The sequence below is a fragment of the Typopeltis vanoorti genome, chromosome 3 (genome assembly GCF_054136105.1).
Source record: "Typopeltis vanoorti isolate ZY-2024b chromosome 3, IOZ_Tvanoo_1.0, whole genome shotgun sequence".
Classification (NCBI taxonomy): Eukaryota; Metazoa; Arthropoda; class Arachnida; order Uropygi; family Thelyphonidae; genus Typopeltis; species Typopeltis vanoorti.
The window spans coordinates 167,525,850-167,551,878 of NC_143551.1; the positions used below are offsets into that span (position 1 = coordinate 167,525,850).

A 26,029-nucleotide genomic window follows, 5' to 3' on the forward strand; every position below is an offset into this window, starting at 1 on the left:
GTGATATCAAATGGAAGGAGGAAATATCACCTAGCAAAAAGGAAATGGAGTTCATGCATCTTCTACGAGATAATTACTTGAAACAGCACATAACTGAGGGGACACGTGGTGTGAGAGTGTTGGACCTGGTTATTAGTTCAGAGGATATATGCATAAGTAAGGTGTCCTCGTTACCTCTAATTGGTGAAAGCGATGTGGTATTGACTTGGGAGGTTGCAATATCTGTGGATTTTTCTGTTAAGAAGGGGTATATAACGGAACTACAGGTTAGGCAATTATAACAAGCTTCGGAGTGAGCTTGTAGCCATCCCTTGGCAGAACATATTGCAGGGGAGAGATGTTACCAGTGCATGGGATAAAATCAGTGGGTATCTGAGGAAGGCAATATCAGATTGTGTCCCAATGGTCAGTAAGTCAAACAAGGCAGGCATTTGATTGATGAGCAGTAGTATCAAGCTTGATCTGCAAAAAAAGAAAATGTTATGGAGAATTTACAAGGAGAAAGGCAATCAGTACACCCATGAGCACTACAAGGCTCAAGCTAGGAAGATTACCAGCATAGTAAGAAAAGCTAAATCAGATTATGAGAAGACCTTAGCCAAAGAGATCAATAGTAATCCCAAAGAGTTCTTCCGCTATGTAGCAAGTAAAAGGAAGAATGACTTTGGAAGGATAACTTTAGTGGGTGCTGATGGTATTGAGGTGACATAATCAGATGTAATAGTCGAGTTACTGAGTAATCACTTTTCAAAAGTCTATCACCAAAGTGAGGATATCTCTATACCTGTAGCAATAACTAATGTGAGAATTGAAGCTAAAGAATTAGAGGTATTTAATATATTGCAAAATTTAAATGGAAACACTGCTGTAGGCTTATATGGAATATCAGCTCGCTGGTTGCATGAATGTGCAAATGAATTGTCAACCTCTCTTACTTGGATGTTTAATTTAAGTTTGAAATCTGGTATGTGCCCTAGGGAGTGGAAGTTAGGCAATGTGGTTCCTTTGCATAAGGGTGGCTCTAAAACTGTGGTTGTTAATTACAGATCAATCACCATCTCAGGAGTAGTGGTAAAAGTATTGGAAAAGTTGGTTAAAGACAAAATTCAAGAATGGGTGGATCAGGATATGATTCTCTATAGAGGCCAACATGGTTTTGTTAAAGGTCGATCCTGCCTTAGCAATCTATTAACTTTTCATAATAGAATGACATCTGAATTGGACAAAGGAACTGGCTACACAGTGGTACTTCTGGATTTTACTAAGGCTTTTGACAGGATATCCCATGGAACACTGTTATGCAGATTGGAGGATGGGAATGGATACTAAACTGGTGATATGGATAGGGGAATGGCTCAGGGAGAGATACCAGAAGGTGGTGTGTTGGAGGAGCCGAGTCCTGGATGAGGCAGGTGACCAGTGGTGTGCCTCAGGGCTCTGTGCTTGGGTCATTGTTGTTTAATTTGTATATAAATGATATAGGAAATGGCTTAAAAGGGAGATATTCAGTTGTTTGCTGATGATGCAAAGTTGGGTAGCGCAATAAAAAATCAAACTGATGTTGAAAGTTTGCAGGATGATTTAAATAAGCTTGTAGAATGGGCAAAAGATAATGGATATCAGTTCAATGTGGAAAAGTGTAAAGTCATAGGATTAAAAGATTACCAGCTGTGTACTACATTGATGGAACAGTACTCCAAGAGATTGATGAGGCTAGGGACTTAGGGGTATTGGTAGATAGGGAGATGAAGTTCAGAGGACACATTGCTAAGGTGTCCAAGATTGCACATAGGATTACTTGGTTGTTGAGGAACACACTGATATCCAGAGATAAAGAGGTTATTATTCCCCTTTATAAAGCGTAGATACTTTCACATTTGGATTACTGTGCTCAGGTCTGGTCACCTGGATTCCTTGGAGATGAGGAGGCTGTGGAGAGCGTTCAGAGAAGAGTGACCAAGTTTGTGAGTGATGTAAAAAATGTTCCCTACATTGATAGATTGAGAGCTTGTGGATTGCAGAGGTTGGTTGATAGGCGGAGAAGAAGGGATGTGATAGAAATATTTAAATTACTGAAAGGTTTTTATAGGATTGATGCAGGGGAAATGTTTCAGCTGTGTGATAGTGATGGAAGAACAAGTGGTCATCCCTGGAAATTAAAGAAGAGTGTGGTTAACAAGGGTGTGAGAACAAGGTATTTTGCCTGGAGGGTGATGAATGAGTGGAATTCATTGCCTGACTTAGTTGTGAGCTCTTCGTCTGTAAATGAATCCAAGAAGAGATATGACAGATATTGTTTTGCTAGTTTGGGTCTCCTGCGATGAGTCTACTGACTCCATGGAGATACCCGTAATAATAATAATAATTGAAAAGTTACACAATTTCTTCAATACCCCTAAAAGACAGGACGTCTTTGTTGTTTATAATATTAATATCGTTTAAGATTTATAATATCTTTATTTAGCTTGCAAAAAATATTTGCGTGCACCTTACCATTATCTAAAATAATGCAAAAATCTGACAGTGACCTGTTAATTGCCCTAAATTTTGTTGGTGATGTTGTGGCTCAATTAAATACCCTTCCTAAAACACCAGATTCTTCATTTAAAGATATTTACGATGAAGCATGTATAAAAGCCAATAATTTTAATATTGACATTAAAAAGCCAAGGACTTTATCAAAACAAACATTAACGTCCAATGTTCCAGCCGATTCTATAGAAAAGTATTTCTCAGGATAACTATTTCATTCCATTTATTGATCAAATATTGACTCAACTTCATGAATGTTTCACTCGGCACTGCAACATTTTGAAATATTTTTTTTTCTCTTCTACCAAATGGAAAAGATGCTCCAACAGCAAGTGCAATGGAAGATTTTCGTCAATTGTGTGAATTTTATGCCGGTGATTTGCCTTATACAAATCCAGCAATTTTGAACGCCGAATTCAAGTTGTGGTATAAGAAATTTGAAAAACCGTTTGCAATAGCTCCATGTAAAAATGCCATTGATGCAGTTTCAAATTGTGACAGAATGATATATCCTAACATCTATAACTTATTAAAAATATTTTTGCAACACTTCTGGTAATGACATGCGTCAGTGAAAGATCATTTCTAACTTACGCCTTTTAAAAACCTATTTAAGATCTACCATGACACAATCACGATTGAACGGACTGGCTTTGCTATATATATATATACACATAGAGAGAGATTAATGTAACCACGACTGAAATAATTCAAGAGCTTTGTGAAAAGAAAACTGGATTTTATTCTTTAAATAAATTTTTATAATCACCTAGTGAATTTTATTGAATGAATGAAATTTAACAAATTTTAGTTGAACGGATAAAAATATTTTTAATGCAGATTCATTGTATTAAAAATATTTTTATCCATTCAACTCCCCCCCCCCCCCCCCAAGATTAAATCCTGGGTATGCCACTGCTGTGAATTATAAACTGTTTATAACTATTATTTTATTTTATTGTTGTTAATAATGATAGATAAAATTCAGAGTAAGGGTGCCATTGCTTCCAGTGAAAAGAAGATTTAATAGATGATGACAAAACTGGTCATTTGCCATTAATCCAATCTATTCAGGATAACTTTTTTGTTTGCAAAAAATTTTCTGAATTTTTCTTTAGCATATCTGATTGTAAATAAATAAATATATTTGTATATATTTATTATTTTTTTAAACTATTGTTAAGATGGTGATTAACATCAGCTTTTAATGTTGGTTTAAACTTGTTATATGTTGAACTTGCTAAACATTGTCCTGATACGTACCCCAGTAGGCGTACAGGATACTCCACTGGTTTTACACAAGTAAGCTTACATTATTACTAGCTTTCTATCAATAATATAATTTTATTCTGAATGCAGGTCAGTTGTTATGTCATTAGTATTGTTGAGATTTACATTTTGTCTTGTAAGATACTGTTAACTGCATCAATCCATTTAGACCTTGAGCTTCTTGTCTTTTTTTAAAACTACATTCCTGTCATCACACATACCTGCTTTGTTACCCTTTCTTTTTCTGTTCTGTTTAAATGAGTATGTCACCTTGGATTAGTCTTACTAACACATTCTTTATTATTAATGATTATTTTAAATATTAATATGCTTTCGGTGTCACTTGTGTACTCTACTAATTTTCATGTGTGATACCAATTGTTTTGTTTTCTATTCAGTTCTCAAATACATAAGTTAATGTGGGCAAAAACACTGCTATATTGTTAGTGTTATGTTTTGGCTAAATTCCATATCAATTTTGATGTCTGTCTTCTACTCACGATGCCAATTTTGTTTTGTGTATTGTCTATTTCCATATTTAATTTGCCATCATTGGTAAAAATTGTACCTAAATAGCTGAGTTGTTTTATTTCTTATCTAGATTATCCCTTGAGAATTCAGATTATGTTTTCCATGTTCTTGTCTGTTTTATAGCTTTTTATTAGTATTAGTAGCATTACTTTCAAGCTTCCATGAAGTCTGAAAGCTCATCATAGGTTGAACACTCACAGGTCACAATAACTATCATACCTTGCCTTGAATACATTCAGTATTGGAGCACTCGCCACCCACTCGGGCAGTGTATTCCACTCACTAACCACCTCCCAAGCAAAAAAACTCTTGAGAATTTTGGGAGACTTTTCACTTCCTTACTCGAATGACCTTTGTACATTTTCCACAGATGACCTCATTCTGACATCATCCATTATCTTATGCAATAATTCTTCTGTATCTTATGTAATAATTCCCTCGATAAATGTGTGGAATTTTCAGTTAAAAGGGGATATTGTGGAATTACAGAGTTAGTAAGTATGACAAACTTAGGAGATTGCTTGGATCAGTGTCATAGCATATGAAATTACAAATACTGGATGTTGATTGTGCATGGAAAGTGGTAGAGGAGTGTGTGTGTGTGTGTGTGTGTGTGTGTGTGTGTGTGTGTGTGTGTGTGTGTGTGTGTGTGTGTGTGTGTGTGTGCGTGCAAGGGAAGTAATAGCAGACTGCATACCTACTGTCAGAAGAACAAATCAAGTGGGAGTTAAATGGATGAATATCATCATTAAACAGGAGCTACAAAAAAGAAAAATTGGTGTAGGGAATTCATGGAGAACGGTGACCAGCAGGGACAAGAGCAGTACAAATCACAGACCAGAAGAGTAACCGGTGTGGTAAGAAAGGCAAAAGCAGAGTATCAAAAGAAATTAACAGTAGAGGCCAAAGATAATCCCAAAGATTTCTTTTAGTATGTTGCAAGTAAAAGGAGTAATGATTATGGGAGAATAATTTTAATAAATACAAATGGTAGAGAGGTAACTAAATCAGACAAAATAGTAGAATTAATAAGTGAACATTTTGCAAGAGTATATCATCCAGGTGAAGATATTGCAGTAATAAGAGAGGTAAAGGCTTATGTGGAAATTGAAGTAAATGAACTGGAGGTGCATAGCATAGGACCTTGATGTGAATACAACTGTGAAACAGCATGGTTTATCAGTTCGAGTGTTATGAAAAGGTATGAAGGAGGCAGTGCCTTTGACTATGTTGTGTAATCTAAGTCTCATCTCTGGGTTAATTCCAAGGGGAGAGGTTGGAAAAAAGGGAAAATAGCTTTGTTGCATAAAGGAGACTCCAAGACTGATGTAGCAAATTACCAACCAACCAGCATGTCACGAATCATAGTCAAGGTATTGGAGAAGTTTGTCAAGAGCAAAATACAGGAAATGGATAGATGAAATGGGATACTCTGTGTGTGTGTGGGGGGGGGGCAACATCATTTTGTGATGATAGGTCGTGCTTTAGTAATTTGTTCACATTTTATAATACAGTGGCAGCTGAGTTGGATAAAGGTAATGGGTTTATAGTGATACTGCTGAACTTTCAGAGGCTTTTGACAGGATACGACATGGAATTCTAATTAATAAATTACAGCATAATGGGAATGGATATAAAGTTAAAGTGGATAAGAGGGTGGTTGAAGGAGAGATACAAAACAGCAGTTTATCAGGAGTAGTCTCCAGTTGAAGACTGGCTAATGGCATGCTGCAGTGCTCTGTTCTTGGGTCACTACTATTTAATTTGTATGTAAACAACAATAAATTGCTGCATTAGTCTTAGATATCAACTTGGGGCAGTTCCATGGAAGGCAGAATTGGAAGGCCAGGATATCATTAGTGCTTGGGAAGTTGTGAAGGAATATTTATTAGCAGGAATAGTAAGCTGTGTTCCATGAGTGAAGAAGAGGACACAATTTGGTGTAAAGTGGATGACAAACAATATCGAACAGGAACTGCAGGTGAAAAAGGGATTATGGAAGAGATATATGGAGATGGGTGGAGAGCAGATGCATGAAGAATATAAGACTCAGGCCAGGGGAGTTGTAACATTATGTGTAGTTTTCCTATACTTGTTATCTTTATTCTCTTATATCTCCATTCTTTATCTTTATTCTGTATTACTAATTAGCTTTGTACGTTGTCTCTCTCTTAACCTTTCTCACTTACTCTACTGCGTATTATGTTTATCCACCTTCCATATTTATTAGTCGTATGCCTATGAACACTGAAAAATTTATTTGTCAGACTACACCATCAGTATATCAGATATTCGGCATTAGACTCAATAAAACTTCTGGTAGATCTCTCTCTCTCTTACTAGCATAAATTCTGTCAACAAAGTTTATATAAACAGTCGTGGTTCTTAAGTAATTAAACTGCCCTTTTAATGCCTTAGTTGTTTCCTGCTCACAAGTCCGATTTATTTAGGAACAGTGCACTTGTAAAATAAGGGATCAGGCAGCACTCTTTTAACAAATAATTAAAACATATTTATTTACATTAATATGAAATATACATGAATCAAACAACAGGGAGATTGATTTCTCTACCCATCTATAAAATCTTTGGCATAACATTAGAACCCTTTCACTTCAACACTAAATAATCTCTTTAACTTTAAAACTTATTTACTCTCTGCTTACAAATTCAACTTATTAAACTTCTTGTTTACTCGCAAAGAGGTTAGCTAACTCTCTGTTAAGTTATTTTTACAAATTTGATATCAACTTCTAACATGCCAATTGACTCTCTTATGGACACTTCTTATTACTATTAAACTAATTCTTAACAGTCCATCTCCTAGATGGACTGTTAAGAATTAGTCATATCTCCTAGATTATGAGAAATTGTACAAAAGAATGGAACTTACAGAGGCTCTGTGTCACACATTCAGTCAAGAGTCTTGCACTAAAGTCTTCGTGGCATTTCCTTCATCTGGAGTTTTAGGCTTCCTTCAGGAGTGTCTTGCTTCAGCGGTATCATATCAGGATATTGGCAGGCTTTTGGACTGCAATCTGCAGTACTCGAATAGCACATGCAAGAGGTTTCAGCATACGGGCAAATTCTCCTCTGGATCCTACTTCGGGAACTTCTGCTTCTCACTGCCCACTGCCGATGACTGTAACTGCCGCCGACTGGCTCTTGCTCTCTTCGGTAACAGCACTTTGCCTTGCTCTCTCAGCAACTGGATCTTGGCTCTCCTCTGTCGGTAACTGGACCTGGACTCTCCTGCTTGGTAACTGGGGCCTTGCCTCTCCTCGTTCCCTGCCACCACTGCTCTGGTTCTGACTGTCCTCTGTTGTGGTTCCGACCACCTCTCCTCTGCCAACGACTGGAAGCCCCATATGCTCCTCTCAGTCCCCTTTTATTTTTCGATCTCAGGTCCTTGCATTAAGGGTAGTAAACCCTGAAGAATTTGGCATTACTCTTTCATCTTCTTTTAAGTTCAACCCGCTCTTTGTTCTCCTCTGTGCATTCTTTTGATCATATTTTGCTGGGCAGTGAAAACTTGTCTAAAACTAGTGGACCTCTTCGATACATTCCATGTCTTTTTTTTTTTTTGGGCAGTGGAAACTTTTATAAACCTAGCGGCACTCTTAGATACTAACTTTAAAGGTGTTATGCGCAGAGCTTGTAAGCAATTTTCTCATACACAAAACTAGTAAACAACTTTCCTGTGCTCTTACACGTAGCTATATACAAAGTTCCGATGGCAAAGCATTGCCTTTGTTTTTGATGTTAAAATAGTAAATACATTCACTTCCCATAGGGTTAACTACATTAATATTTAACAAAATATACTTAGAAACAAACAAGGTTATTTACAGTTCTCATGGGACTTTACCTATGTAAAAATCGATGTAAAGCACTTTGATATTTTTAAGCTACATTGAGTTTTTACAGAGTGACTAGTATGGTGAGGAATGCAAAACTGGAATATGAGAAGAGATTGGCATTAAGATCCAAAGAAAATCCTAGGGAATTTTTTAGCTATGTGGCCAGTAGGAGGAGAAATGGTTGTGGAAGAATGACATTGTGCGATAAAAATGGGAATAGAGTGACTGATGCAGAGGACATAGTGGAGTTGTTCAGTGAACACTTTATTAGAGTATTTTATCCTGGAGAAGTAGGTTTTAATACTAGAAGGATAGGACAGGTTCAAGATTTAGAGGTACAAGAGGAGAGTGTGTTCCAAATACAGAGTACTCTGGATGTCAGTAAATTGGAAAGGGTGTCAGTTTAATGCAGCAAAATGTAAAGTTTTGAAGTTTGGGATACATTGATGGGAAGCTGCATACTCAATTGCAGGAACTGTACTGGAGGAAGTAGGGGAGACGAGAGATCTGGGGATGATGATTGATAGTAAACAGAAATTCAGGGAACATGTTGCAAAGGTGGTTGACGGTAACCCAGAGAATTGCTGTAATACTTAGAAGGACCCTGACCTGCAGAGATAGTTATCGTTCCATTGTGTAAGACCCTGATCAGACCACACTTAGACTATTGTTCTCAAATTTAGTCCCCAGGATTTGAAGGGGATAAATTAACTGTGGAAAGGGTACAGAGGCAGATAATAAAGATGGTTTCAGGACTGTACAATTTTGGTTATGAGGATCAGCTGAGGAATGTGGACTGCATAGTTTGGTGGATAGTGGAAGGAGAGGTGATATGATTGAGACTTTTAAACTGTTTGGAGGTGGTTACAGGGTTGACACTGGGGAGTTCTTTTATTTGGTGGAACAGTGGGAAGGAGCAATGACAAGGGGCCATTCCTGGAAGTTATGAAAGAAAGCTGTGAGCAAGTGGGTGAGGAGTGGTCTCTGTCCTGGTAGTAGTTCAAGAAGTAGTATGAAAGACTTTGTATTTCCTAGGAAGATCCTCTGACGAAGAGTCTCTTGACTCCATGGAGGCCTGAATAATAATAATAATATGGGTATGGATATAAAGTTGAAGTGGATAAGAGACTGGGTTGATGGAGAGATGCTAGGAAAGGATCTGAAAGGAACTATTCAGTTGTTTGCCAATGATGCAAAATTGGGTAGAGCAATTGTTAAATTTTTGTAGGATGATTTAGATAGACTGGCTGTATTGGTAAAGGAGAATGGATGTCAGTTTAATGTGGCAAAGTGTAAGGTAATGCATTTTGGGATGAGAAGATTACTAGCTGTGTACCAGCAAATAACTGCACTCTAGGAAATTGATGAAGCCAGGGATTTGGGATGTTAGTGGATAGGGAGTTGAAGTTTAGAGGGCATATTGCAAAAATGGCTAAAGCAGCTCATTGGCTTACTTGATTACTGAACTCTGTCCTGCCGAACAGAGAAAAGCAGGTTATTATACCTCTTTATAGAGCCTTGGTAAGAACTTATCTTGACTACTGTGCACAGGTCTGGTCACCTGGATTTCTTGGGATGAGGAGGAGGTGGAGAGGATTCAGAAGCAAGTGACCAGAATGGTAGCAGGTCTGGACGCAGAGGAAGAAGTATCTTAAAAGAGTGAAATATAAGATTTGTGGGTTATAGAATTTGGTTGACAGGTGGAAAAGGGGTGATGTGATTGAGACATGCAAATTGCTGTAGTATTTTTACAAGATTAACACAGAGGAAATTTTTCATAACAGGTCTGGCAGTAGATTAATAACAAGGGGCCATCCTTGGAAATTGCAAGGGTGTGAGGACTTAATTTTTTTTTCTTTTTCCTCAGAGAGTAAATGACTGGAATAGGTTGCCAGAGTCTGTTGTTGGTGCCATCACTGTGAAGGAGTTCAAAGCAAAGTATGATTGATACTGCACAAATGTTGGTGCTTGGCATGTTTAGGGTTGCCCTTGATGAATCATGAGTCTGAGATTATAATAATCTCACTTATGAGTCCATAGATTATAATAATAATCTATTTTACTCTTTGTCTCGGTCACATAACCCCTCTGCCTCCTCCTCCTATTTGAAACTCTGAAGACTACTTTCTCTCATTCTGTCCTCATACTCAGTATTCCAATGTTTTCCTATCACAAATATAGCTGGGTGTCCAGATCTGTGCGCAGAAATGCAAATGAAAGTTAATTAGAGCCTTACATTGGATAACTACTGCCTCCTTATCCATACATGTTAGAATTGTTTACATTATAGCAGCAGTTTTTTGGGTAACCTTTACAACTTTTGCATTGTATCTCCTGAACTTCAGTTACCTATCCACCAAGATTCCCAGATCCCTTGCTTCTTCCACCTCCTGAAGCAAAGTTCCTCTAATATGGAAAACCATATTCCATCTTCTCTGGCCAAAAGTGCATAACTTTGCACTTGGCAACATTAAAATGACATTCCCATTCTTCAGCCCAAAGCATCCCCTTATTCAAATTCTCTTGTAGCAACAAGATATTGGAACTTTCTGGCATTGTTCTTCCTAATTTAGCATCATCAGGAAACAACTGAATATATCTTTTCATACCATGAACTACACCACTGATATGTAAGTTAAATAACAGTGGTCCCAAAATAGAACCCTGTGGAACCACACGTGTCACCTTCACACACAACTTGCTGGCTCCTATCAGTCAAACATCCTGGTAACCAAGTACCAAATTCCTATCTATACTCACCTTGTTGAATTTTAGTTTATCATGTGATACTCAATCAAATGTCTTAGCAAAATCCAGATGAATCACAGTATAAGCATCTCTGTCCAACATATCAGGCGGCCTGTTATAAAATGTAACCGAGTTACTAAAAATCTCTAACCAGTTTTTCTTGCACCTTCACCACTGCACCTGATATGCACACTGGTCTATAGTTTTGCACTGCTGACTTGGATTCTCCTTTATGCAGCACTGCTATTTTCCACTCATTCCACTCTTCTGGATCTGTTCCTATTGCCAGACCTCTGTTGGACAGCCAAATCAAGGGCACTGCCAACTCTTTTGCACATTCCTGTAATATACATGATATCACAGTACTGCAGCCTTATTAATTAATCTTTAGGATTACTTAATATTCTAAATACTTCCCATTCTTGAACTGTCAGTTGACTGTTCTTGTTTTTCCCATTGCTATTCAACACTACTCTTAATTTAAATAAATTATAATACCAGAATTAATTCATGTAAAATATTATTTATTAGTATAATTTTCACCTAAGTATCAAAGGCATCTTCAGTACAAAGCTAACAGCACAATAACTGACAATTCCAAAAGGTGCCACCTTAGTAGCTATTAAGATAACTAAAAAAGGTCATTAAATTTCCTAACTTATTAAAAAAAAAATTAATTGTATATATATTATTTTATTTAATTATTTATTTACTTAATTATTTATTTGTTAGTTATCCACATAACATAAATACCTTCCATTTTCTTTGGAATGTTCCATGCCTTATGGGACACCCTGTATGATCCATAAAGTATATAGCATAAACTGAAGATATATATGATGAAGATGGAAATGTTTAGAGTTGTTTAGAGGAATGTAATCAGGTGTACCCGGCAAGGTTAAAAAAGCTGTCAACAACCTTAAATGTGGCATGGCAGCTGGAGTTAGATGATATTCAACAGGAATGCTTAAATGTGCAAATAAAAATGTTTTTGGTGGCTGCACTGTAATTCAAAAGATATGGTCAGGTCAGAAGGTTGGATTCTTGATCGAAGTTGATCTGTCATGGAACCTAATTATAAAAAAAAGAAAAAGAAAATTGAAAGCTCGACTTCAATCAGGAATTCAACATAGCAATTTCCTCACTGAGAGGTAAGATTTATGCAAGCATACTTGAGAAGAGGACTAGAAAAATTGTGGAAGAGAAACTAGGAGAAGAACAAGTTGGATTCAGGCCAAATAGAGGTTGTCATGAGATCAGATTTTCACTCTAAGACAAACATAGTTGTTCAAAAATCATGGGAATATAACACAGATCTGTATTTAAATTTTGTAGATCTTGATAAGACATATGACAAAGTGCCAAAAGAAAAGCTGTTCATAATTCTACAATTATGTGGTTTTAATGAGACATTAATATCAAGCAATCATCATCATCTCATCTGCTTGATAACGGGTTGAGTTCACTAAGAAGAAAGGCTCTCCACTTATCGTGATCTTTAGCCATCCCAATCATGACTCTATAGCTGGGTAGATGGGAATGTTCTTTCAGCAACTTTATCCAAGTACTTCTTGGTCTGCCGCTAGGTCTTTTTCTTCCTATATATCCATTCAGAGCTAAATATGAGAGTCTATGAGCGGCCATTCTCTGAATATGACCAAGCCATCTCAGTTCATGCTTAATGATTGTGTCTATTATATTATCTGGGAAGTTTAAATCTGTTCTGACTTGATCATTAGTCTTGTGTTGCATCCAGTGGGTGTTATTAATTTTTCCAAGGCATTTCATTTCAAATGCTTGAAGATTCTTGATTGTTGTTGAGTTAATCTCCAGGCTTCTGAAGCATAAGTAGCCGTTAGAATAATAATTGTTTTATATAATTTTAATTTTAGACTCGTTGGGATTTTTTTATTTTTCCATATTTTGTTTAGTTTATTCATTTTGGTCCAACCTAAGTTTAGCCTGTGTTTTACTGTTTCCATATTGTTGAGGTTACTAGATATAAGACTGCCAAGATAAACACATTTATTAACTTATTCCAGCAGGTGATTTTCGAGATTTATAGAAATATTTTCTTCTTCTTTACCTATCTTCATTATTTTTGTTTTATGAAGATTTATTTTCATACCATAAGTTCTACAAGAGTCATTTAAAATATTAATAGTTTTTTCTAGCTGTGGTTTAGAATTTGCTAAAATAATGATATCATCTGCGTATTTTATGTGATTAATGTTGGTACCATTGATTTTTACACCTGGTTCATCAGCTATGGCTTTACAGACTTCTTCTAGGAAGATGATAAAGACTTCAGGTGAGAGAGGGCAACCCTGCATTACATATCAAGCAATACATAATCTATATTGGAGTTTTGTAAGTCAGCAGTTAGTATTGAAGGAGGTACAGAGCAATAGTTTGATGTTAATTCAAGTGTGAAATAAGAGTTCACATTATCTCCACTGTTATTCACATTATAAAGGAAATAGTTATTAAACATGATATTAATCTCAGCTTTTTGCTTGATGATGTTATACTCTTAAATGAATCCAGTACAAGTCTGCAAGAATCCCAAACTAAATTGAATAACTGCTGTAAATTTGGTATTAATTTCAATAATAAAATGATAAAAACTGAAAATAAACAGGAATATTAAAAATAACAATTGTATTCAGATTGAAGAAGGTTCTGTAGAAGAAGTAAAACATTTCAGTTATTTAGGTTCAGTTTTTATTAAAGACAGTAATTAAATATGGAAATACACAACAGAATAGAAACTGTTTTGATGGAGAGTCAGCTGACTAAATTTACGTGGAATAAGAGAAGAGAGAAATTAGTCCCAACACCAAAGTAGCTGTATACAAGACAGTGTTCAACCCAATTTTAACTTAGGAATCTGAGATCTAGGTTAAAAAAAAAAAAAAAGGTTGATCAGAGACTGAAAGGTAGCAAATGAAAATTATGAAAAGGTTAGGGGAGTGACAGCTAGCATTAATAGCAGAATCATTAAAAATGAAACATTAGGAAGGAGCTTACATTGTTGCCATTCAGGAATGTGTGTGATCAGAGCTAAGCTATTGGCAGAGGAAAGATTAACAGAAATGGTGTTTATCTCCAGAATGGCAGGAAAAACACAGAGGAAGAAGTACCTTAAAAGAGTGAAATATAAGATTTGACAATGTAGGTCTGAGAGAGAACCCATTCGAAGATAAATTATCCTCTCTAAATGAAAATGAGTTAATAATATCCAAGGTTTTCATGTAGTACAAAAATGTGATGATGAAAAATGCGATGGTTGTGATGATTAGGAAGACTACATGAAATGAAATTTATATAACAAACAAGGTGTAGACTTTATTAAAACATATATTAAGATTTTTACAATAATTTTTTGACTTGATTTACTGAATGTGTTTCTATCTCGCTTCTGAGAGGAACTGTTGAGTGTGAAATAATGCCAGTATGTCTGTACAATCCAATCATTTTAATTTTTCTTTTGTTTGCAGTATTTCAATATAGACAATGTCTTTATCTGCTAGTTGTATATAGTTTGCAATTTCTTACTTATTTAACTATTCTTTTTGAGTTTGTTGTATCAATATATTAATTTTGTTTATTGATTATAATTGATGTTTTTCATATTTCATTTAATTTTATTTCGTTTTATTTTGTTAACTGTGTTCTTAAGTTTTCATTTCGCAAGTTGCATTTTTATATTTCTATTCTTCTATCCTCCTCCTCATCATCATCATCATCAAATTCCTGACATGTACCCTCAAGGGGTGTACAGGATATGATAGTACTACATGAAAAATTTACATCATTACTAACTTCCTATCTACAATTTTCCTCCAAATCAGTCTGTTACTTGTCAAGACTCCAACATTAGCAGATCTTATATTTCTGTCGTCTAAGGCGCTTTTTATACCGTATCAATCCACCTGTATCTTGGTCTTCCTCTGGGTCGTTTTCCTGCCAACCTGGCAGAAAACACTTTTTTTGCTAAACTTTTCTTGCCCATTCTGTTTTAAGTGACCATACCACCTGAGATTAGCTCTGCTAACGCATTCCTAGATGCTGACAATGTCAAGTTCTTTCCTAATATCCTCATTTTTAATATGATATTGCCATTGATGCCATCTTTTCATGCTTCTAATCTTTCTCATATCTGCGGTCTCTAGTCTTTGGTCAAGTGTTTCACTTCTGACTCAGCTCTCAGATCCATAAGTTAAAACTGGTTTCAACACTGTCTTGTATACAGCTAATTTAGTGTTCCAATTTCTCTCTTATTATATATGAATTTATTCAATTGAATTCCTACCATACCAGCTTTGTTGATTCTGTTGTCTATTTCCATATTTAATTTACCATCTTCACTAAAAATCGTGCGTAAGTAGCTGAAATGTTTTACTTGTTCCACAGGTTCCGTTCACAACACAGTTGACATTTTCAATGATTCTGCCTATTTTCATTGTCTTTGTCTTTTTATTGCTGACCTTCATACCATTCTATTACAACAGTTATTCAATTTAGTCAGAGAATCTTGCAAACTTGTAGTGGATTTATTTAGAAGTATAACATCGTCCGCATAAAGCAAAGAGCTGACAACAGTTATTCAATTTAGTCAGAGAATCTTGCAAACTTGTAGTGGATTTATTTAGAAGTATAACATCGTTCGCATAAAGCAAAGAGCTGACATTAATATCTCCAATTCTGATATCATGTTTAATACCACTTTCCTTCATAATGTGATCCATATAGATAATGAATAACAGAGGGGATAATGTACATCCTTGTCTCACACCAGATTTAACATTAAACCATCTTCCTGTACTTCCTTCAATTTTAACTGCTGACTTACAACTCAAATAAAGACTAATCATTGCTTGATATAATTCCTCATTGACACCATATAACTGTAGCGTATTGAATAGCTTCTCTCTTGGCACCTTGTCATATGCCTTTTCCAGATCAACAAAACTTAAACACAGATCTTTGTTATATTCCCATGCTTTCTCAACTATTTATCGTAAAGTGAAGATCTGATCCTGACAGCCTCTATTTGGCCTGAATCCAGCTTGTTCTTCGCCAATCTTTTCTTCCACAATTCTTCTCAACCGTTTCTCAAGTATACTTGCATAGATCTTGCCAGGAACATTCACTAGGGAAATACCTCTGTAATTCTCACATTCAGTTTTATTTCCCTTTTTATATATGGGTACTATTAGAGCTCTACTCCAATCATCGGGAATTCGTCCCTCTGTCCAGGCTTTCTGAACTATGCAGTGCAGCCACTGTAAGACTTCTATACCACCATACTTCAGCATTTCTGGTCGAATATCATCTACTCCTGCTGCCTTTCCACATTTCAAGCCTTTTATGGCTTTTTCTACTTCAAGTATGGATTTATATTCCTGACTGCATGCCTGGTCATTGTTTTTTACCACTGTGCTATCACTGCTTGTTTCATTTAGCAATTTTTCGCAGTAAATACTCCATACTTCAAGGATATCTTTTTCTCCCGTTTTCATGTCACCTTTATCATCTCTAACTCCTTTTACAGCATTCTTTCCTCCATTTCTAAGCTTCTTCAACAACCTCCAGAATATCTTACCACCTTCTTGATATTTATTTTCTATGTTCTTGCCAAAGTTCTCCCATGACTTTTGTTTAGCTAGTTTTACACAGTGTTTAGCTTTCTTACATTTGTCTCTGTATTCTCTAAGAGCAAAAGCCGACTTATTTGTCAGGAACTTTTGATATGCTTTCTTCTTTTCCTTCACTGCCTCTTTAACTTCCTGTGTCCACCATGGAGTTCTGATTTTTCTATCTTTGCAGACAACCTCACCACATGCCTCTCTTGCTGAATCAATGAAAGTTTTCTTCAAGGTTTGCCACTGAATCTCGAAGGTTTAGTTCCTGTTCTCAAAATCTTTCATTTTTTTTTCAATAATCATTGTGTATTTTTGTCTACAGTTCACATCTGAGAGCTGCTCAACTTTTATTCGCTTTAAAACTTTCTTACATGTTATTCTTTTCAATATGAAATTCAATTTTATCCTGCTCAAGACTAAATAGCGATCACTTCCAATCTCAAATCCTCTGTACACTCTGGTGTCCTGCACCAGGGAGAAGACATCACTATCAACAATAACATAGTCAATGAGACTTTTCTTATTCCTTGCTTCTTCTCTCCATGTGAATTTGTGCACATTTTTATGTTGGAACATGGTGTTAGTAATAACCAGTCCATGTCCTGAGCAGAAATCCAACAGGTATTTGCCATTATTATTAGTTTTTCTCTTTTCTCCAAATTTTCCCAAAATATTTTTGTATGTCTGACAATCATTTCCTGCTCTGCTATTGAGATCCCCAACAAGGACCAACTTTTCCTTTTTCATTGTGTCAGTTGCTTTTTCTAAAGCATCAAAAAATTCCTCCACTTATACCTTAGTAGAACATTCTGTGGACCATAGTCACAAATAAGACTCATTGTCCCATTCCCCATTTTGATATTGCCCCACATCATTCTACTTGAGACTTCCTGCCATTCAAGAAGATTAGCCTCGTATTTTGTATTGAATTCCCTGGCTACTCCTTTTTTTACTTGATTGTCATTGCCTGAATATAACATTTTGTATTTATTGCTCAGAAAGATCTCACCAGTTTTTGTCTTTTTTGTTTCAGTCACGCCTATTATGTCGATCTGGTACTTATCTGATTCCTCAGCTGGCTCCATTTCTTTGCCATTCAGGCTTCTTATGTTGATAGTACCGATCTTTAACTCTGGTGATGTTGAGTTGGGGTGTGCTTTCAGATTTATTCCAGTAGCTGACTTTTCGCTGTTCACCCTGGTTCCCTGGCAAAAACAATGGGGGGGGAGCTTTTTTAACCAGGCGACGCCCCAGCCGGCATGAAATTCTGTCATGTTGTATCATCATTTCTATCTTTTGGTTTAAGCCAATAAGAATACAATTTGGTTGGCTAAATCCCAAATTGTCAGCCCATCCACGTTCGTTCAGTATCCAGGTAGATACCCAACAGGGTGCACCACGAAAAGGTGAGGATTGGACATTAGGTCAGAAGCCCTGGTCGGTTCTCCGTATTCCTTTAAAGGCTATGTGTAGGTCTACTCTCAGTTATACAGCTTTGACCCTTAAGCACCCCTGTATGCTTATTGCTAATTGCTCTTTGCACTTAGGAGATGCCATTGGCCATTCTTTCCTATGTATATGTTAATAATATTGAGCCAGACTGCTGATTTATAGATTGCCCTTGGTTTTTCTTAGATATTTGATTTTCCATACCACTAAGCATGCATTGCTGATTCTTCTTCCATGCATTTTCTCTTACCAAGACAGCATCAAGCTACCTTTTCACTTTATTATAATCACTTCCATAATAGTTCCATATATAATATGCTTCATTATTATTTATTTATTTTGTCATCCCAGACAGGAAAGTTTGCAAATAAGTAACGTTGTTCTTTGAAATAAGATGGTATTATGTTTTGATAACATTGTAATTCACTAGATTTCTTCACCCCCACTTGAGAATGGTGAAGACATGAATGTTTATGACATTGACTATGGAAGATCTATAAGCCTGAGTTATTTGAGCACTTTGAAGAAGAGAATGGAGTATACTATCATTTATAATTGATCAGAATTAATAATAGTATACTCCATTTATAGGAGGAAGAGTTGAGTAAAAGCGCAGTGCACTGGTAACCAAGTATTGGCCAAGAAATCCAAGAAGCGAAGTCCATCCACCGTCATATTCAATAAATGATAAGAGAGGGAAGAAACTAGCATTCCAGTTGCAAAGGAGGGGAGATCATGAGATAGTAGATACATATTTTCCCTTTTAAACAAAATTTTCAGATAATTCAATGCCTCCTAGGCTATGAGGTTTGTCTGGGAAATTCCGAAAGTTTTTAAATAAAAATTTTCCTGTCTAACTTAGAAGCTATTCGGCCTTGTCACCTTCATAGTACTCTCCTCCGCTTTGTATACACCGTTACCAGTATTTCTTCCATTCTTTGAAACATTTCTGAAACATTTCTTTCAGGATATTGTACAGTTTTGCTAGCAATTTTTTCTTTATTGGGTCAGTTGACTCAAAACATCGGCCTTTCAACGACAGTTTCAATTTGGAGAATTAAAAAAAGAGTCTGCAGGTGCAAGATCAGGCGAGTAAGCAGGTTGTGGAACGATTGTTTCTCGTGTCTCACCAAAAATTGATGGATTAGTAATGATGTGGTGTTCAGACACATTATCATGATGAAGCATCTGTCGGTTTACCTTCCTATTACCAGGCTTTTTCTGATAGCCTCATGAAGGCTTTCAGAAAATTACTTCGAGATAATACTCCTTGTTCACTGGTTTGCTTTATGGTCAAAATTCTTGGTGAGCAGTGCCTTCAGAATTGAAAAGAACTATCATCACTTTGATGTTTGACTGCACTTGTCTCGCTTTTTTGGGTTGTTGGGACCCCTTTGACATCCACTGTGACAATTGAGTTTTTCTTTCAATGTCATAGCCATAAACTCATGTCTCATTCCTGGTAATGATGTTTTTTAAGAAATTTTCATCCTCATAAGCTCACACTATCTTGCTTTATGGTCAAAATTCATGGTGAACAGTGCCTTCAGAATTGAAAAGAACTATCATCACTTTGATGTTTGACTGCACTTGTCTCACTTTTTTAGGTTGTGGGGGCTCTTTTGACACACTGTGACAATTGAGTTTTTCTTTCAACGTCATAGCCATAAACTCATGTCTCATCCCTGGTAATGATGTTTTTTAAAAAGTTTTAATCCTCATAAGCTCAACTGAAAAGCTATTGGCTCTCATCAACTTGAATTTGTTTTTGATTGTTAGTCAAAAGGTGAGGCACAAATTTGCCTGTAATACAATGCATGTCTAAATTTTACATAAGAATATCATGACAGACAGTTTTGAAAAGTTTATATCTTTAGCTACCTTAGAAACAGTTAAATGCCGGTTAGAATGGATGAGTTCACAAATTTTTGCAACATTTTCATCAGTTTTTGATGTTGACAGTTGTCCTGAACCATTTCAAAGATGTTCGGCCATCTTTGAAATGTTTCCACCACTTGTATGTTTGAGTCCAGCCTAAAGCCTCATTCCCAAATGCTGTTTTTAACATTCCAAATGTTTCCATGCAAGATTTTCCCAATTTGATTCAAAACTTCACACAAATTCATTGATCATGAAAATTACTCATTTTAAACACAACAAAAAATCACCAGATTCTCTGAAAATACGTTGACACAAACAAATGTGGTACAATAACTAAGCAAAATATCATGTTACAGTTTTTGGTAGAATATTTCCCAATGAAGAAGCACACAACTAGTAGGTAGTGCTTGTTGGCATGATAATTCTAAATTTCAGGAATTTCCTGGACGTGCCTCGTAAACTGCCTGATCACTTTACCATTTGTAGGCCTAACAGTTACCTCATTTACTTATATATTCTTGAATGCTATTATCAAATCTGATATTCTTGCACAGTAAGTAACTTCCATTTCATACTCATTAAGGAACTTCTCCCTCCATAATTCTATAAATTCTTTCTCTCCTCTTGCATGCTTTCTTCTTCTTGTAGTCTAATTCCCAGAGTTGAAATCACTCATGGTGATAGCTCTTCTTCTATCCATATCTGTGCCATTCTGTTTCTTTTTCGGATGACCCTAGTGTACAGCAGTACACAGTTGTAGGTTTTGTTTCATAAACATCTGTCTCACACCAAGCAGCAGCAAACTTTGCTTGTATCACTCATACTATCACATTACTTCCCATCTCTACTCCAGCTCAATCCAGTGCATTTGAAGTCATTAGCACTAGTACTGAATATACAGTACTACTCACATTTTATTCCTGTAAAGTGTTTTCTTCTCTCAACTAGGTCTCATTAATGCCAATACTTTTTATCTATTTGCATTTATAATGAGTTGAGAAGGCGAGCGAAGATTATGTAGTATACTAGTAGAGTTGTGTGAGGAGAAAGGAGTTCATTTTGTGAATGTATGGGATCGGTTTGAGGAGCAGAGAAGAGAGAGAGAACTGTATAAAAGAGATGAGCTATATTGAATGGATTTGATGTGAGTCAGTTGGAGAAACTGTTGTTGCAAGAGGAAATGACTGAAATGAATGCCAGACCTGAGAAAGCAGGAGGTTTATGGGAAGAGCAGGAGAGAGTAAGCTAGGTGAGTTTGCAAATGGAGAGGTGAGTGATACAAATGAAGAGAATGAGAGAGAAGGAACAGAGGATGGACAAAGAAATGGGTGGACAAGAAGACACTGCATCAGAAATGTACATAATGGTTTCAGGAGTAGATGTGTGAGTGTGCAAGAAAGGATGTGGGGATGACATTTAGATATGGTGAGGGGAGGGTGATATCAGTGATGATAGATAGCAATGGATGAGGGGAGAAGAGTATGGAGGAGTCATATACAAGAAGTGGTGGTCAGTGGGACTTGTTATAGAAACAGAAATGAGCTACAAATGCCAGAAGTATTCGAGACAAGGGGAATAAAATTGTAGCATGGTTGAATGAGGATGACATTCTAGGAGGAATAGAGTTCGAGGGATATGTAATCTTTTGATTACATGAATCTTTTGATTCATGTGTGGCCTCTGTTATGCACTGCTTATGGTAGTTGTCCCTAAAAAAACTAAAAAAATTCATTCTCTTTTGGTTCTTGATGCTGTCTCTTCATTCCAGTCTATATTACCATAATTGAAATCGCCCATAATTATCACTAATTTTCTTATTAGCCAGACTAATTTGCCTAAACATTTCCTTCTCACTGAATTTCATATTACCAGGTTTATAGCAACACCGTACTAAATATTTCATCCTGTCCAACTCAAATTCACACCATACTGCTTCAAAACCACTGTCAGTAGTTGTTCCTTGCATCTCCACCCTAGGTGGATGCAACTCCTCTGCCATCATCAATAGCACTACTCATCCCTTTTTGCCTTGTGTAGCCCGACAAGGCAAAAAGGGATGAGTTTTCTATTTGATTGGCAAATTTGCTTATATATTTCATGGTCACTACCCTCCACATTACTAGGTCTAGAGCAACATCCAACTAAATATTTCATTCTACTCACCTCTATCTCATACCACTCTGCCTTAAAACCACTGCCCATTTCCCCCCCTCTTTCATCTATATTTTGGATGGGCATAACTCCTTTTCTTTCATCAACAATACCCCTCCACCTTTTTTATTGTTTCTCTTTTCACAAAAATAAATATCATATTCTTCTTTTCCTATTCTTCTCAGGATGTCATCCTCATCCAACCATATGTCACTTATTCCAACAATTTTTGGGTGAACAACTCAATAATGCAACAGTTTTGTTCCCCTTGTTTATGATACTTCTAGTCTTCATATGGAAACATAACAGTTCATTTTTGAATCGATAACAAGTTTCACTGATTCCATTTATTAGATGTGACTTTTCTTTTTCTTTCTCGAGCCATTCCTGTCTCTCATACCCATCTCAGTACTATCTTCAAACCTAACTGTTTTCCCCTACATCCTAGGCCATTCCTTTCTTATTTACTCGCACTTCATTTCCTGTTTGAGCATCTGCCTTTCTCACACTATATCCCATCATGAATCTCCCTGTTTGTCTTGCACACTAATTCCTTTCTCTACACTCCTACTATCCATTCTCCATTATTATTATTATTTTGTATGATGATACAATGGTCGTGAGGTCCCTTTTACAGGGAAGTACGGCACTATCTCAATCCTCCCCTAATTTTATCTGGGTTTGGGATCAGCATAGCTGATGAATCAGGCCTATGGCTGGGTTTTAAGTATTCCTGACTGTAATCTGTGTGTGTCCACGGGGCCGGTTTCCCTGTTCTGGGGGGGGGGACGAAAAACCCGAGTTTCCAGATGAAACCCCCCTACCTCTGTATGAGACTGGCTAACTCACCTTTCATTAAAAGAGACCAGATAAAGGTTCCTCACATCACAGACGGGAATCAAACTAAGGTCTTTCCAACCAAAGGGCTTCGTCAATACTGACTGAGCTATGGAGGCTCCACTTCTCCATTAATAAGCACCAATCCCTCCTTCCTTACTCTTCTTTTCTTCTACATCACTTCTTACTTTCTCAGATCTATTCTCTGCACCCATTACTCTCCCTTCCAGCAGCAGCCTCTCCAAATGACTCACACCAGAACCATTCAAATGCAATCTCATACCGTTTCTTCCTACGAACTCATCCCACATGTTCACAAACTCGCTCCTTTTTCTTCACACATTTCTGCTAACATATCATTCATAATCCTTGCTTTCCACCTTCTCTTATCACTTTCATATCTGAGAAACACACTGGCTACCTTTCCTATCATACTTTTATCTTTTATTTTCTTAACAACCTTGTGATATCCAGTCTGTTTTCCTTGTTCCCCATCAAGTTCTTTGTTCTTATTACAAGTACTGACTGTTTTGCTTACTTACTAATCATATCCACTGCCTCAATCATTCTGCTCATTCCCTCTGCTGGAAAACAAACCTCATGCATCTTTTTGATCACCACACCTAATAATTGGATCCCCCATACAATGCCACTTGCTAGTTTTTCATTACCTCTTTTAGTCAGACATCATTCATTTCGGTCTTCTTCACTCTTTCATACATATCCACAATTCTCCTAATTTTTCTCTGCATCTGCCTCATCTCTTGTCTTATCTTCACCAACTCAGCATTCAAATCACTCTTTCTCTCACTATTTTACTGTCTGTTGCAAATGCTTTTATTCAGTCAGACCTGCTCGTCATCTTACTGTTACTTGCACTGATTTTCATCATCATTCTCACACACTTCTTTATGGTCAGTTGCACTTTTTTCCTTCGCTATCAGTTTCACACTTTCTCAACATTTGCATGGCAGCATAACCGACACGGAGGTTGAGGAACCTCCATGTCAGTTATGCTGCCAAGTACGCTGCGCTGATTCAAATGAGTTTGTGGTCCATCAGCATATTATACTTCCTGCACACTCACATTTGCTCCTTTCTCTTATTCAAATTCTCTACATAAATATCAGCAACATCTCCTCACGGATACATATTACTCTTTTGGCACTGCACCATTCTTGAAAAATCTGTTCTATTTACTTTGTCTTTTGCACCTAGACAGAAAAGGCAAAGTCAGAATATGCATTTTTCACCTTAATGTTAAATTGACAATACATTTCAATCTTTATTAATGGCTTAAGAATAATTTTCGAAAAATGTTAAGTGAAATAAAGGAATGCATATAATTAATTCAAGTGAAGGGAGTACAAAAAGGATACTTGTGATAATGCTGAAAAGAAAAAGTCTGTTTTCATCAAAGAAAGTGAGTTAAATGTTACAAATGTAATGAATTAAGTTACATTTTTAGGTTCTTCATTGCTCAGCTAACAAGTCTTCCTAATCATAGGCATCCTTTTAAGCAAACCAAGGTTTGTCCATTGATTTCTTAAATGTAAAGACAGTCAGATAGATATTATAAGGATTATAATTTGAAAAATGATCTAGCCGATTGTCAGTTTGTGTTCTTGACAGTTTTAGTTTTCTTGAAAACAGAATCTTTAAATTTGATAAATATTTTATTAGTAGGGATTCCATAATGCTCTTTTGAATTAGGAGCCTAAGTTTTAGAAATCTGGGACTTGTTTCTTGTAATTAGGCATTCCTTAAGGCATAATTCATTTAAACAAATTGTAGCTAAAGGGAATTTTTTAATCGAGAATTAGTAAAAATGCAAGTACTAAAGACTGATTTTCCTGATGTAAATTTGAAACTTCTGCATTAATTTTGGCTCAGGGAATTTCAAGCTCAATCTTTGATTTGATATTTGGGGAACCTATTCTTGTCAATTACATATTCTTTTATAAAAGGGATGAGAATCTGTTACCACAGTTTTGCTGAGTTGTGAAACTGCACCTTTCTATTTTACTGATGGAAGCCCAGAAATTGTCAGAATAGCCGTAAAAGAAACCATCTCTTTCCTACACATCATATATGAGTATGCATAACAATTTTTATTTATTTATTTATTTTTATTTTTTATAGAAATAAAATGTTAAATGATAACTATTTAATCTGTTATTCTTATTATTAATCTTTTCTTTCAGGTGAAGTGATGGTATGTGTTTTGGACTTCAAACGAGAAGTAGGCCTATGGCATAGCATATTGACAGTAAGTAATGTTATGAGCTAATTACCAATGAATCTTTTTTAATCCCAAAATTGTTACTTTATATGAAGCTATGATTACTTGGGATGTTTAGAGTGACTTTTCTTTGAAAATCACATGTATGCACCATTGCATACTCTTATACATACTCTTTTAGATCCAGGAATTAGAAGTGATGAAGGCTGATATTGCAGGTATCAGTGAAGTGAGGTGGACAGATACAGGAATAATAATAAGAAAAAATCGCACTATAATCTACTCCGGCAGTGACTTACACCTTAATGGAGTAGCACTTGTTTTAAATAATAGAATTGCAAAATCTCTACATGGATATTGGCCCATAACAGCCAAAATAACTGCACAACCATTCAACTTGTATATTATCCAAGCATATGCACCAACCCCGAGACCACCCAAATGAAGAGTTGGAACAATTTTATGAAGACATCCAAACTGCAATCTCTAGTGTTAAGTAAGATGATATTATTATAATGATGAAAGACCTAAATGGAAAAGTGGGCTCAGAAAAAATCTCACTTTGCATGGGAAACCAAGGGCTTGGAACCAGAAATGAAAGAGGTGAAAGATTAATTCAATTCTGTGAAACCAATGACCTAATAATTGCCAACACACTACACCCTCTGTCCAAAAATAAATCGAACTTTCTGAAAATAGAAGAAACTAGTGGTGCCACCTGTTATATCTTTTTCTTGATGAAAGCGGCAACCTTCATTAGTGTTGTGGCAACTGTTTATGACATTTGTTTCATTAGAAGCCAAGTTATAGTGCCAAGAATGTGTTTTGGCGAACAGTTGGAAAATAAGTTTCAAACAAAGAGCTGCGATTGACTTTTGTGTT

At 36.2% G+C, this 26,029-nt stretch overlaps 1 protein-coding gene across 1 annotated transcript in view; it reads left to right on the forward strand.

Moving 5' to 3' along the window:
* The window catches only part of LOC150108732 (disco-interacting protein 2-like), a 936,780-nt gene that overhangs the window by 405,069 nt on the left and 505,682 nt on the right, over positions 1 to 26,029 (forward strand). Inside the window, exon 19 of the mRNA XM_090416186.1 lies at positions 25,110 to 25,174. Within this exon, the coding sequence (XP_090272312.1) occupies positions 25,110 to 25,174 (65 nt within the window). The remainder of the gene's footprint in view (positions 1 to 25,109; positions 25,175 to 26,029) is intronic.